This window comes from Aulonocara sp. 'chitande type north' Nkhata Bay, linkage group LG16 (assembly GCF_057382095.1).
Source record: "Aulonocara sp. 'chitande type north' Nkhata Bay isolate Kocher_YH1m ecotype deep benthic linkage group LG16, A_spYH_male_GT1.1, whole genome shotgun sequence".
NCBI classification, from domain to species: domain Eukaryota; kingdom Metazoa; phylum Chordata; class Actinopteri; order Cichliformes; family Cichlidae; genus Aulonocara; species Aulonocara sp. 'chitande type north' Nkhata Bay.
The window spans coordinates 13329830-13345819 of record NC_141359.1 but is presented as its reverse complement, the minus strand read 5'-3'; the positions used below and the strand labels follow the sequence as shown (position 1 = coordinate 13345819).

At 42.2% G+C, this 15990-nt stretch overlaps 1 protein-coding gene across 2 annotated transcripts in view; it reads right to left on the bottom strand.

The window, feature by feature from the left end:
• Positions 1–15848, bottom strand: part of kdm6a (lysine (K)-specific demethylase 6A) — a 49902-nt gene extending 34054 nt beyond the window's left edge. Inside the window, exons 1-5 of one of the 2 annotated variants that reach the window (XM_086267007.1) lie at positions 15344–15848; positions 15133–15196; positions 10497–10605; positions 10161–10210; positions 4096–4154 (exon numbers count right to left, since the gene is read on the bottom strand). In XM_086267007.1, coding sequence (XP_086123133.1) covers positions 4096–4154; positions 10161–10210; positions 10497–10605; positions 15133–15196; positions 15344–15513 — 452 coding nt within the window. In that variant the 5' untranslated portion in view covers positions 15514–15848. The remainder of the gene's footprint in view (positions 1–4095; positions 4155–10160; positions 10211–10496; positions 10606–15132; positions 15197–15343) is intronic. The other variant, XM_086267008.1, reaches the window with a different exon arrangement.
• Between the last annotated feature and the right edge of the window lie 142 nt (positions 15849–15990).

Sequence of the window (15990 nt, the reverse complement as noted above, 5' to 3'; positions counted from 1 at the left end):
ACCCTCCCCTCCCTAAATGGCACAATCCAAAGTGAAGCTGCTCTACCAAATAGGTTGTGACACACAGCATAAGGCAGACTCGAGCCAAAGGATGAACAGAGGGCGACCCAGGCCTTTAGAAAAGACCATTCAACAACAAAAAGGTGCACATCTGAAATATGGCTACTGGTTGGTGACCATTTGAAATTGAATGTCCAACATTATTTCAACATCAAAATTAGCATGGCATTTATGACCTAATATCTTATCCTTCCATTATGGCTTTCTTTTTATTTATTTATTTTTATTTTTAATAAACACTAAGAATCAAAGGATTGTGATTCATAGGCTAGCATCCCTCTCTGGATATGCAAAACTACAGCGTTGTGAAGTAACATTCACCGTTTGACAGCTCAGCATTCCTTTGGGCCTCCGGCTCAAGTTGATGTAATCTGACCTTGAGGTCCCAACATGACATGCTCCCCTCCCCCATTAACATCCCCCAACACTCACAGCCGTTTTACACAAACAGATTCAAAAACCTGTCAAAACCATGGTTTCATCTTAGTGTGAATGAAACATGACTGTACAGCTCTACAACCACTGTTTGCACTGAGAGACTCAGAAAGCACTTAGGAAAGGAATTACATATGGCGAGCAAGAGGGCAAAGGATGAATATGCAGGCTCTGCAGACAACAATTTCTCTGCAATTCAGCAAACTCAGACATAGTTTATCACTTGAAACATGCAACCAGTCTTAGATTAACCATTTAGAACATCACGTAAAAATCTTTCTCCTCTTTATTGTACACAGACTTTTTCTGCGCAGGTCTCTCGGCTACACTAATAGCCCTTTCCAATAGTACCTTACAAGCTCGGCCCGATCCCCCTTTTGGTCGTTTTTCCATTAAAATTGAGTACCACCTAATGCAGGTGAAGCCCTTTCCCTAGTTGCCTGGTGTTAAAAATTATAGTTTTGAATTTTGTGAAAGAGATGTGCTCATGTGACTCATCGTCAGTCTGTTGATGTCACATTTTCAGATCGCTTGGAATCCCAGTACTAAAAAATGGAGTACTGGGAAAATACTGTATCAGCCACCCAATCATATTTTTCTACTCCTGAAACTGATGGAGCACAGACGAGTAGTCATTTCTGATCCTAAAGCCTGACAGGTGCATATGCAGCCGGTGCACTGCAATGTATAATGTAATTTTAAATTTGATAGGAAATATCTGCCTTTGTCTAATGACCAACCAATGATAATACGTTGGTTGGTCATTAGACAAAAATGCTGGACATTACTTAAAAGTATTTGATCTTAAATCAAAGTAAAAGTTCTACAATGGGGATTCAGTGAAATAGACCCAGGAACAAGGTGGTCCCTTACAGGGCAAAAAGCACTAATGTAGTAAAAGACTTGCTAAAGAAGGTTTTCAAGCTTTAAAAGCTTGGCTTAGGCTAAGGGAAAAAATAAGATGTTCTGCTGGTGTAGCTTATGAAAGCAATAAAATCAACAGGCCCAAAGGTAACAGACACAGCAGCAGGTCAGCCTCTACAGCCTGGTATATAAGAAAGCTACACCCCTGGTTTCCATAAGTCTGGTTACAAGATTTGTTTGATGGGACTTCAGTCGGTGCAGCAAGATGACTACACTCACATCACAGACTTATCTACTACATTCTAATGCAATAAGTGTCAGCGCTCATCACATCTTTGCACATCAACACCAGCACAGGCGGCAGCAGAACAAAACAATCTGAATACAGTCTTAGCCTCCAAGATTTTATACAATCACGATACACAAGTGGAAAGTCTGTTGTGCTAGGGCTGTGCGATATGACCAAAATCTCATATCCCGATATTAAGACATCTATCGTCCGATAATGATATAAATCACAAAAATGTAACATTTTCTGTAAATTCTGTGAATCTCAGGCAGCTCGACTTGCGTGAAGTGTTTCCAGCTGAGCGTCATGTAGCTGGAGTCGAGTGTTTTAACCGATGCATGAAACGATACATTTTTAGACATACCGGTAAGTTGTAACGGCCGCCGTTTTCTTTGTGAGTATTTATCAGAATCAGAATCGTGTTTATTGGCCAAGTATATGTGCAGACACATACAGGGAATTTGGTTCCGGTAGATGGTGGCTCTCAAGCACAGCAATATAAATCACACACACACACACACACACACACACACACACACGTCTATATATACACATTACACATACATACACAAAGCTGTGTAAACCAACTATAAATAACGAATCTAACTTATATACCTAAAATACAGAAATGAATGAGGTGGAATGAATACTACAAAATGTACATAAGGTGCAGTTGCAGTCTGGCAGTGGGAGCAGTGTGACAGGTCAACTGTTAAGAAGAGAGATGGCGAGGGGAAAGAAACTGTTCCTGTGTCGGGTGGTCCTGGTCTGCAGGCTTCTGTACCGTCTGCCAGAGGGCAGCAGATCAAAAAGTCTGTGTGCAGGGTGTGAGGGGTCTGTGATGATTTTCCCTGCCCGTTTCCTGGTTCTTGAGAGGTACAGATCCTGGATGGAGGGCAGGGGGGTGCCGATGATCCTTTCTGCTGCCCGTACAGTCCGCTGCAGTCTGCTCCTGTCCTGTTTAGTGGCTGCTCCATACCAGACTGTGATGGAGGAGCACAGGACAGACTCAATGACCGCAGTATGGAACTGGATCAGCAGCTCCTGTGGAAGACTGTACTTCAAAGTTGTCTCAGGAAGTACATCCTCTGCTGGGTCTTTTTGAGGATGGAGTTGATGTTGGTCTCCCAATTCAGGTCCTGGGAGATGGTGGTACCCAGGAACTTGAAGGTCTTCACAGTTGACACAGGGCTGTCTGATATGGTGAGGGGGAGCAGAGTTGAGGGATGTCTCCTGAAGGCCACTGTCATCTCTACAGTCTTAAGAGTGTTCAGCTCCAGATTGTGCTGACTGCACACGGCTTATTACACGGCGTGCACGGCGTGCTGCGGGGAAAAGCCTGCACTCACGTTTGAGTCTAAGGTTTATTTTTTAGCACCTGGCGGCTCTTTTTTGCTTCTCATCCGTAAACAATCTGCTCTTTCACGTGATTCAGTTTATTTTGAAAAGTCTCAACAGGATCTTGAGCTTTATTGTGAAAGGTTTATGTGGAACAAGCAGACACGCGGTGGTTTTACCGTCGTTGTTGCTAACGACAACGCATAAAAACAAACGCTTGTCTGTCTGTAGTGTAGTTATATTAAATATAAGCGATAGAGAGAACTTTAAGAAATTAATATAGCCACTACAGTGACCATCAAAACCATGAAAAAATATTGCCGTAAACAGTTTATTTTGCGACACCACGAAACAAACGATAGCGTAAAATGAAACGATAGACGTTTTTATATCGTCATCCGATATATATCGTTACATCGAACAGCCCTAGGTTAAAAGGATTTAAGAAAGCAAAAAAAGAGTCAAGAATATTTTTACCAGCATGTGTAATTTTTAAAAAATTAAATGGCAGAGGTGGTGATAACTTACACCAATTCCACAACCTTGAGGGTCAGCCAGTGCCTCTTGGCTTACTGGGAATATTTAATGGAATACAAAGACATCATTCATAACACACAAAGTTTCTCTAGTGCAACAGATGTAAACATTTAATGACAAAAAGTGCCTGTTAACAGCATATAAATCACATAAACACAGAAAAGTGTACTTCCAATAGCCGGGAAAGCAATACTTCAACAAACACACACACACAACTAATGCCTGACAATAATATGTCAAGTGCCTATTGAGCACTGGGAATTCAAAAAAGGATTTCTCTTACTCTTATCTGCATATTAGCTTGATACACGAAGGCAGCCTTCAGTCCAGAGGGGAACCTTGCCTTACAACTGTTCTGTCTTTCCCTGAAACAGTTCTGCTTTTATCAAGTTTCTTGGTCCTCACACAAAGTTGGGGTGACATAACGTGCGCTTATTTACCACAAGGTCAGACCGTTACACAGCAAAGGAAAAGGATTTTTTTAATCCCCACTTGGTTCATGGAGAAACAATTATAAAACTGGCAGAGATCACACATGCAATGAGAAACTTTTTTTTTTCAAAAGTACTTACCACTGAAATGCATTATAATGGAAGTAAACCATGCCAAGGCCATATAAAAAGGCAGCATTCTGTGGAGAAAACCAAAGGTTGGAAAATTGTTGTTAAGAGCAAAACAGACGTTTTTCAGCTCATTGTTTACTGTACAGAATTTAGCACTAAAGTAAGAGCTCGCAAGGATAACCTTGATGGCACGAAAACATGTTTATACACATTCAATACTAGTTAATACCACTTTAAATGAATTCTTCCCTGAGGTGAAACAGAGAGCAAGATAGAAGAGAGAAAGTAGCACCACATTAAACAATAGCCAAAAAAAGAAAAAAGGTTTCCATTTTCAATTTTAGGGCCCTGAATCCTTCTTCTTATTTGTTTTTTAAATGTCAAAATGCTTTGCTTAGGCTGCTGCCCCCGCGACCCAGCCCTGGATAAAGCGGATGAAGATGGATGACCATTGAAAGAATGGCAACTGAAGGCACTTCTGCCTTGGCTTCACTTCTCAGGTCCACCGTTTGTTTTGTACCATCTATAGCAACCCCATGTTGCTTCTAACTTTCTATCTCAGTGATCATTTTATATGGAAATCTAGTTTAGGTTTTGTGTTTAACTCATGTCCAAAATCAGTCATGAGTCATTGTCTCCCTTCCCCCATATTAGTGCAGTAATCTATACATGGCACACAAACGATGCATTGTTACATAAATAAAACACCGTCTTTCTGTTACAGTATTTATTTTTTATTTTTGCTTTGTTAAAGGGAGGCAGTCTCATTGGGACTGGCACTGAGTCGGGGAAATCGAGACTACGAGCTTACATTATCACTTCACTGTGGTGAGCTGTAAGCAGGGAGCTGTCAGGTCTGATCACAATCGAACTCTCAACACCTCTGTTTAACGGGCGTGCTGAAGCACATGAAGAGCACGGACTGGAAACTATCATAACATAGATGACTGGACAATTTGACTAAAGTTCAAATAATGCTTTAAGGAAAAAAAAACTACTGATCTGGGGTTTAAGCTAACAAATTACACAATGGGGGACCATGATTATGGATGAGGTAATTGTGGTCAGGTAGACAGAAATAGAGCACTTTTTGTCTCCTTCCCCTGAAGTGCTTTCCTCTTTCTCACCATATTAAGTTTGCTTTTCCCCTCACAATATTGTCTGTGATCCTCCTGAACAATACAAATAAGTTAATGTGCTAGTTCATGCCAGGCATGATACACTTGTAATTTAGCAGGACAAGCTATGCATTGCCCTGTTAAATTAAGAGGATGCGCGACACTTCACTTAACCTTATTACTTTTAGTTTAGACAGAATACAGGTGCAAACTCTCAGCACAGCCGCTCCACTTTCCAAAAAACTTGGGATTACTAAAAAACTGCAAAGACAACAAATCATATGACCACACTGGAGAAAAACAAGCTTAAAACTGTCATGCTTTGAACTTGCTTCAAAGCAGTTAGCAACAAAATACTGAAAAAGTTGTGATGATAGGAGAAAACAAAATCATAACAAACGTAGTTCATTTGTAGCAGAGCAGTGTAAAAAGAATAAAAACAAACGAGCATCCCCAAAAGGGGATTCATTACACAGTGAAAGACTAATGTTCAACTGGGCATGTACCGATCCAGTAGCTGGACTGGATATCAGTCCAATCCGGACTTCAAAAACTGGCTCTGATACCAATTGATCTAAAGTCTATTCATTCAGTTCTACACTGCACATTAGCAACAGAGCAATGGCCGCTAATGGGACCACTAAGATAGCTTGTTTTGCAGGCATATCTTGATGCATGCTCAGTCATCCAGGTAAGTAAATCCCAAAAGGTTGATTCTGTTCATCTAGACTCCAGGAGGCCTAAGGGTACATCTTTCGCCATCTTACACTGCTGTGATTGCAGCCATTCCCCAACTCTCTGAATGGTTCTCATGGCCATTAATCAGTGGTCTTTCATCAATGGTTTTCATATTAATGACCAAGGAACTGACCTCACAGCCCATTCAGTGGGCTGGTTTCAGTTATTGTGCAAATGTACTGTTTATAAGGCTGGGGAACTCTGCAGTCAGCTGAGACTGAAGAAGTCACTTGGCTGAGTGACGAAACGTTTCTCCCACTGAAAATGCTACGTCCAGATGAACAGAATCAACCTTTTGGGCTTTAAAGACATAGTTTTTCTTTAACCAAAAACTGTGATTAAGTGAGTTGATATGACTTAAGGCTCCAGCAAACATGCTTACACCATCTCTCTCTAGCTTGGTCGCTTTCAGTGCTGAGGTGAAACCAAACACCAGCATCTCTCTCTCTTACTTGTTGTGGTTATAGGAAGTTTGAAACTAGCTAAACGTAAAGTAATCCAGATGATTCCCTGCTAGCTACTGATTCTGCATTACTTTGCTCCGTTAATGAACGGTTTTGTGTAGACTTTGTCAAACGAAACCGACATATGAACCAGAACACTAAATAACCACATTGTGGGCACTAATCTACAAGGAAAGAAGGCTGCTAGTGCTACCTGCAGCATCATGTGTCCAGTGTTAGGCACAGCACAATGAGAAAGACATTTCAGCAACATTTAAGACAGAATTTCTTTCCTGAATTATGTGACTAATGGTGGCAAAACACACATGCTAGATCTGGGACACTGTTTAACCTCGGTTAAATCAGTTATCTTGTTGATTAAATTGTAACTGTTTTCTAGACTCAACTGACTCCTTTAAAAAGCAGCTGAAGACATTTTTATACAAACGGGCTTTTAATTAATTTTAGCTTGTATGTCTGATCTTATTATAAAGCACTTTGTGATTTTTATCTGTGAAATGTGCTATATAAATACATTTTACTTACTTACTTATAGACTAGCTGACTAGCCTTATTTCTTTATTTTATTCCATTCAGTAGTAAATTAGTTACTGCTGTAAAGCCATGGTTATTCTTGATGCAAATTGGATGTCACTGGAACTGCAATTTAGGCAGGTTGTCATCCTGCTACAGTCTCTTCCTAAGTAATAAGCGACTACAGTAAAAAATCCCAAGTTAGAGGTGGACCCATATGGAAAAGATATATATAAATCCTATAAAGTTTGTATCCGTCTTGTGTGAAACTTGTATGAAAAGCATATAAGAGTGAAAACAGATATAAGATCCCTTGAAAAATTATATAATGAAACTTGTATGTTTTGGATACTTACTAAAATAATGTATGAAAGTAATGCGAAAGTGGCCACTTTCATGAGTAATCACATATAAGTTTTTACTATTTCTTTTCCGTATGGGGAACAAAGCCTCCCACCAATGCACATTTAAACCTTTGACACAGCACAGAATAACAAAATCCCCTGACCTCTTAAAGGCTATGAAAAGCAGAATTGCGATAGTTCAAAACAAACAGTAGAAAGGAGCCTTTAACCTTCATGCCACAGCATTTTCAACGTGACTCTGGTCTCTGCACAGATATAAAAAAAACACAAACTAGCTGGCAACATTTGGCAAACTTCAGCTTTCAAAACGGTTACATAATACTGCTGACTAAATGACCTGTAATCAAGCCAGTTTATATGAAATCATGTTTGCTACTGTCTTTGCAAGACTGTTACATTTAGTTAACTGCGTGCTTCCATCCATCCACCCCATCTTCCTGGTATTGTATCCAATTCAGAGAATGCACTTCAAGTTTCAGCAGAATAACTAAACAGCAAAAAAGAATATCCACACTATATTCACACTGACATGACTACCGATCTCCAAGCTCTATAAACTAATATATAGTTTAGCCAACACCCTTAACGACTTTTACTGCCGTTTTGACGAGCCATCAGGCAGCCTTCACACCTCCAACGGCCCCAACAATAGAGGCACTTTGGACACTAATTCCCCCACCTCTCCCCCCTCCATAGAGCCATCACCACCTTCAAACTGTTCACCTACAACACCCCCCTCCTCACCCCACACAAAAGAGGATTTCACACCACCTCCTCCCACCACAACTCTTCATATTCATGAAGCAGATGTGAGGAAGCAGTTTAAGAACCTGAATGCTCGGAAAGCTCCCGGCCCAGACGGCGTGTCTCCTGCCACCCTCAGACACTGTGCAAACGAGCTGGCCCCGGTGTTTTCTGGCATTTTCAACTCCTCACTGCAGGCATGTCATGTGCCTGCCTGCTTCAAGTCCTCCACCATAATCCCTGTCCCCAAGAAACCTAGGATCACTGGACTAAATGACTACAGACCCGTGGCTCTGACATCTGTGGTCATGAAGTCTTTTGAGCGCCTGGTTCTCTCCCACCTCCTGGACCCCCTGCAGTTTGCATATAGAGCCAACAGGTCTGTAGACGACGCCATCAACATGGCCCTACACTTCATCCTGCAGCATCTGGACTCCCGAGGAACCTACGCCAGGATCCTGTTTGTGGACTTCAGCTCTGCCTTCAACACCATCCTTCCAGACCATCTCCGAGACAAGCTTTCCCAGATGAATGTGCCTGATCCCATCTGCCGGTGGATCACTGACTTCCTGACGGACAGGAAGCAGCATGTGAGGCTGGGAAAGAATGTCTCGGACTCCCGGACCATCAGCACCGGCTCCCCTCAGGGCTGTGTTCTTTCTCCTCTGCTCTTCTCCATGTACACCAACTGCTGCACCTCCACCCACCAGTCTGTCAAGCTAATCAAGTTTGCAGATGACACCACCGTTATTGGGCTCATCTCTGACGGGGATGAGTCTGCCTACAGGAGGGAGGTTGAACGTCTGGTGTCCTGGTGCAGCCACAACAACCTGGTGCTGAATGCCCAGAAGACAGTGGAGATTATTGTGGACTTCAGGAAGCACACAGCCCCACTCCCCCCCATCATCCTGACTGACACCCCCATCACCTCTGTGGACTCATTCCGCTTCCTGGGTACCACCATCACCCAGGACCTGAAGTGGGAGCCCACCATCACCTCCGTCATCAAGAAAGCCCAGCAGAGGATGTACTTCCTGAGGCAGCTGAAGAAATTCAACCTGCCAACACGGACGATGATGCAATTCTACACTGCAATCATCGAGTCCATCCTCACCACCTCCATCACCGTGTGGTACGCTGGAGCCACTATCAGGGACAAACAGAGACTGCAGCGTGTTGTGCGCTCTGCTGAGAAGGTGATTGGCTGCAGACTCCCATCTCTGCAGGACCTGTACACCTCCAGGACATTGCGGCGTGCAGCTCGGATCTCAGCTGACCCTTCTCACCCTGGACACAGTCTGTTTGACCTGCTCCCCTCAGGCAGGAGGCTCCGGTCCATTCGCACCAGAACCTCTCGCCATAAGAACAGTTTCTTCCCCTCTGCTGTTGGACACATGAACAATAACCATATGACTGTTCCCACCACTAACACATGACCCTACGCTGTGTCACTGCATCATTCCATGTTTGGCACTGATCACCACCTGCACTCATGTATATATCTTTCTACGTAGCACTCTTAATTCTTATTCTCATGTATATATCTCATGTATATCTCATGCACATATCTTTCTACGTAGCACTTTTAATTCTTATCCCTACTTTTATTTTTTCATGTCTATTTAAGTGCTATTTATGACACTATGTTTGCACTGAAGCACCGCAGCAATTTCCTAATGTTGTAAACCTGCTCAACATTTGGCAATAAACCCCTTTCTGATTCTGATTCTAATATCAAACTGTCAATCACAGTATCTACTCCAGCAGTGGCTCTGGACTAGGAGTGAATAATCTAAAGCAGGTTGCTGAGGCGCATTTTACAGGCTAACTGTCAACCAGTCAAGCATTGTTTGGTATGCGCACACTGTTTAAGGACAATGACATGCTGAACATTCTTGCATCTGAGCAGTTGTTAGCCTCTACCGCCCCTCAGTACCTGCAGCGCATTTAAGGCACCGTTTCTGATGCTGACCTGTACCTTTCTGCCAGCTCAAAAACAAAAGCAGTAGAAAAATCGGTAATAGGGGATGTTGTGTATCCCAGAAAAAAATCAGTCCTAGCAAATTAAAACATAAATAAATGAATACAGCTTTTTAATGGCTGTGTTACCTATAAGAGTCATGAACGCTTACCTTCCAGTAGTCCGACTGTGAATTGAAGTACCTCTGGTATGCAGATAATGCTAAATATAAGAACATAAAGCAGAGAGAGGGAAAGACTCAACAGGATGTAAACAATTTGTGACAATGTTAAAAGCTAAAGATATTTAGCTCTGTTACACTTCAACGCTTCCCAGCAGGAAAGCACAAATGACCTAATCTGAATATTTTATCATCAACATTTTTTCAAGCAGAGTAAAGAAACAAGAGTGAAGTCAAATTTTTACTGGGAAAAAAAAAGATGTCTTAGTGGATCCTAAGAAGCAGATTTGACAGGAACAGGGAGCCATTTACACTCTGGTCTCTCACCTTTTGAATAGTCCTCCAGCAGAAGGTTGAAGTGTCCAAGCTGGCAGAAAATGTCAGGGTCCACTTTCCCCTCTGCTTTCAGGATGAGGGCATCATAGCAGCTAACAGCCTAAATAAAAAGGTGATAGCAATGAAGAGTTTAAAAGGGTGCGACTGATAACAGTAAGGTAGATGTTCAGTTTGTCCTGTGCATATTACAGAGACGTTATGAGGCTATAAAGGACCGATATGACCAATGCTTAGGTCACCGGATGAGCTTTATTAGAGGTAACGTTCTGACACAGTTGACTCACATACTATCAAAGGGATATCCTTTTCAAACCTTCTAGACCTGCTTTGCATAGTACCAGCTCTGTGCCCAAATATGGACCTGGAAAGTCAGTATTTAAACAATGGCTATACAAATTATGCGCTTTAGCCCGCGCTGCAGTCACTAAGGACAAATGATTGATGAGTATGACTGTGTGCGTACATGAGAGGGTAAAATAAAGGCGGAAAAACAATTGTATCATTTGGAACCGCTGAAATAAATTAAATGTAACTCAACTGACAAAAATAAATGGTAAGTGAACTGAACAGAGTGTACTGTGAATTTGGGCATACAGAATACAGTCTTGTTGAGCTGGTAACAGTCACAGAAAATAAATTGTAACTTGACTGGTGCTTATATAGCGCGTTTCTACTCTGCCTGATTACTCAAAGTGCTTTACAGAACTTGCTTTATACCAGCTACAACTCAACAATAGGGCTGCCACAAACAATTATTTTGATAGTCGACTAGTCACCAATTATTTTTGCGATTAGTCGACTAATCAGATCATGCATCCATTGGACGTACAGCGTACAGCTTATTGCACCAGCATGCATCTGCTCTTATATAACTATCATTAGCTTACAGCTTTAAGTGTTTCAGGTATGTGCTAACTAAAAATAAAGACAAGATGATAGTTTATTAAATTTTAATGAAATTTGCAGATTGTTTCATTGGAGTTTAATAAACTCAGCCGTCTGCTCCTTGCTTTCTAAAATATAACAGGACACCGCAGTATATTCTCCAGCACCTCACACTTCTGATAATCAGTTGTCTGCTAGACGTTTATTCACCTGTGTAAAAACTATAACTTTAATCTCAGCCAACCGATTTACTCAGGAACAAATAAAATACTGAAAAAAGCCAAACAATAACATTTTTAAGTTATCTAAGTGACTTATATATGTTTAACCTGAGTAACGAAAGACGGCTGTGGGTTCGTAAACGATTTGTTGGGAGTCCGGTGTTCTCGCCGGCTCTAGTGAGCCTTGAATCCCGGCTACCTATCAAGCTGGTGGATAACAGACGTCTCCGAAAACGTTGGAGCACTTTTGAAAATATGTGGCGTCTTGATAAACTGAAGTTTACACAGCTACATTCTCGCCTAAAAAATATGTTAAACGTTTATTTTGTGACCCAGAAAGAATAATAAGAGTAAAATTCAAACTAACTAGCTGCCGCCATTGTTGGGATAGGTTAGGCCACGAAGTATACACCCGACCCATCCTTCAAATCTGGGGAAATGAAGGGCGCATTTGTCGGCCGCATTTGTTGGAGTCTTCGAATTTGGACAGTCTTCGTTGTGTCGTTGTAACGTAATCAGCCTACAAATGCGGGCACAGGAGGATGCGGTTTCTGAATTTGGACACAGCTACGATACCGGACACTGCTTCTTCTTCTTCAAGGTTTAATAGCAGCTGGCATCCTTGTACATGCAGTGCTGCCATCTTCTGTTTCAGGCCATTGTTACACTCTTAAATCCTACTTATTCCTGCGTCTTTTGGGATCTTACAAAGTTTCAAATGACGCGTCAACTATTAAATTAGTTGTCGATGATTTTAATAGTCGATGTAATCGTGACTAGTCGACTAATCATGGCAGCCCTACTCAGCAAAGAACTAACTTTATCACTGTCAGGTTATTGTCATGTGATGTGACTCAGATCAATATTTGAAACACAGCAAAACTATCAGTAGTATTTATCTATTTACAGTTTAAGGCTTTGTCACGGATGCTCCTTTTAGAACCTGTTCTAAAACACTGGCACTATCATATTGATGGAGCTGAAGCTGAAAGCATTGATCTCAGTGGCTACTGGAGAAGTCACTGCAAGAAATATAGGCAGAGCAAACTACAGGTATCTTACCACCTTAGTTTTCTTACAATAGTAGATGACCCAATGTCTGCAAGCAGAGCTACCCAATAACTAGCTCTTAAAACGCTCAAATTGAGTCTAGAGGTCTAATGGGAACCAAGGCAGAACTGGCTACACACCAGCACTATGTTGGTGGAAAAGAGGTAGTAGTGGATAATGTTAGTGCAAGAACTGGAAATCAGCCTGGTAGCAACAGCCAACACAGAATGGTTCCTTATTTTTGGTTTTGGTTCTTGTTTTGCAGAACTCGTGAGCAGCACTCCATCCTTCTGAATCCCATGCATGTCGGTCTAGCATAGACACTTTTTTCCCCTGACAGGTGTACTTTGCAAGCAATGATATCCATCTCACTGTACGGCTATGTTGCGTGCACAATGTTGCTGCACTGTTTTTAGACAGATATAATTAACTAGCTGCACTGATTCTGAAACCTGCATAGTGTTTATCTGTGATCAGTTCTACTGCTCTGCAAAAAAGGCAACCTTCCATATATGTATGCTGCTTGTTTACAGCAGAGGTATATTTTTCAGAGATTCTGGCAAAGTACTTTTTCAGATAATTGACTCAGTATCTCTTCGTTATTACAAGACCTTATGAAAAAAAATTGAAAACATTATTCTTGTGCACCATGCACCTTATCTAGCGGTCTAGAAGAAAAACATTCCCGCATGATTCGTCACTGCACATACAACTACGCTAACATAAAAAGGGCTGTGATGTATCATTAACTGGTTAAAAATCCATGCACATTGAAACTATTGTTGTTCTGCTCACGAATTCTGCTTTTGGTGCAGCAGTGAAGTCTGTAGAGACGGTGTCAATCAGCAAGGACCACTTTTGAAACCATTTAAGCAAATTATATACTCTACGACGACAAATCTACTTGTTTTTAATATTCACCATTCAATGAACAGAGCATCGTGCAAAGAATTAGTCACACCACATTTTAAAATGGTAGGATGCGGAAAGAATATAAGAAGAATTAGGTAAAGCGCACTCATTTTGGAAGACACAACTGTATTTAATGGGATACAATCTAAAACACCATCGCCAAGAAAGACTCAACAACCAGACGTTGTAAGTTTAACGTTATGATGTTGAACGGTCAGGTTGTCCAGCTATCCAGCAGAGTATGAAGGACAGCAACACCACAAATGTGCAAAGAATGAGTGTAATGGCTCGGCCCTAATCTGAAAGTAGACCCTGACAAAACAACGTCCCAAGAAACCGCTTCAACAAGAAACCCAGAAGCCACATGTTGAAGACACATCCAGCACAGGCAGCTCACCTGTAGTAACATTGACTGAATGAGCAGGGTTGATGTGTTTGCAACACACACCGTGAAATCAACTGTAAACCCTTCTTTGCACTTTAATCGTGCACCTTTGTTCTAAAACACTGAACGCCACCGTCGTTGTATCTTTTAAGCGAATGGTGGTTAGCCTAGCCACCGCTGATAGTTAGCCAGTCACCTAGCAAACCTTTGCTAGGTATTTTCTCCCTATCCCCGCCATCTTGCGCCAAGTTGAGCAGCCATTATTTTTGCAAGCTTACATTAATACCTAACATTGTGTTTTTCATTCTTAGTGTTCTCCAGGTTATGCCGTAATAGCTAAAAGTGAGAGCAGGAAGGGGGTAGGGGCGGGTAACCACTGGACAGTTAGCTGCTACATGCTAACAGAGTGAGCTGACGCACAAACCAAACTCTACCTGCCGTTACTGAGGAGGGGACGGACGACATAGTGCGACACTGATATTTCTGTTAACGCCTCTCGGTAAAAGTCAAAAAAGTCGGCGTTTACCGTATTATTAGGCTCGCTGTAATGCTTTTAGATACGAAACACCAAGTTGGCTTGGTAGCAAAGTATTAAATTTGTTAGTCCTACAGTTTACAACGTGTGCATGACTATCTAGCAATACTTAACTAGTAATAACCACTGTAATACGTTTTTTCACCGATACACGTGCCTTCCACTTATTGTGAGTTTTGTTAAAAGCAAAATTTTTGCTACGCCAAGTATGTTTTCAACACTCCATAAAACGCTATGTACATGGTACCTACTCTCAACTACCGATGACACCACCGATTTGAGCAGGGTGGAGATTCCCATCTCCCTGCAATCGTACTGTAGCCCTGTCGGCTAGTTTGGGCATGTTTAATACTAAACATAGTAATAAACATAGCAGAAATACACTCGAGTTGGCTCGCTGTGTACCTGGCACTGTACGTGTTGTCTTGCGAATGCAATGATGTAAAACTGAGGGCTGGTTTGTACATTCAGCCCGCAGGTTCAGCTTCAAAGTTGGGGAAATTATGGTTTGTGTATGTCGCTGCTAGCCTTATACCAAGAGTGGCGTTGGGAGGTCTGTACCACGTATTTCATATGGGATATGCACTCGTCTGTGGAGATAACGGAGAGCGGCAACTGTGATCCTATTCTGTGGCATACCTTTAACAGCAAGGCCTTCGTTCTGGCGCCATCTTCTTGAAGCCTATGAAATCCAAACAGTGAACTGCAAGTAGAGGACAGACAACACAGGCGGTTCCGTATTACTTGGAGGGGAGGGGGGGGCAATTGTTGTTTCCAACTGCGCGAAGAAAATTTATTAATTGCAAAAAAACTAAGCGAATTAAACTATTCACACAATAGAGCGTCTAACCTGTCAATTCCGACCAAGCTCTCTTTCTCTTGCGCTGTTAGCTTCGGAAAGTCCTCTTCGATTTCAGTCGCTTTTCCCGACGCCATTTTCTCCTCGTCATTACCAGCAACGCCGAGACTCCGGGCAGCAGCAGAGGCAGCGGCGGTGAGCGACACTCCGCACGATTTCATGGAAAAGAACTGGGAAAATCAACGGCACCGAGCAACTCCGCCAAAATGCAGTCACAACGAAAGTGTTGCACACCTATCCAGGATTAAAACGGGGCGTAGTGTAATTCTTGCCAAATCCTCAAGGAAATGATCCCTTCAAGTTATCTTCCACACTCCTCATTGTACATCAAACTCAACGTGTATTCCAGTGCCAATTTATGCATGAAGTTGATGTAATGTTGGGTTGTAGGACTGAGTGTTATTTTATAATATCGCAAACTTCCCCAACCATCGGCTCAAAGTTGTTGTAATTGTGTCACACAGGCAAACGCATGCCGCCACCTTCGACACGCCCTCTGCTCATTGTGCCCAATCAGCACGCGGCATCCGCGGTCACGTGGTGGTCTCCTGTTGACGTGTTGCGAACACGCGAACGAACACGCGCACGCACACATCAAATCTGTTTCCAAGTCCCGCCTCACGTCCTGCGATTGGTTC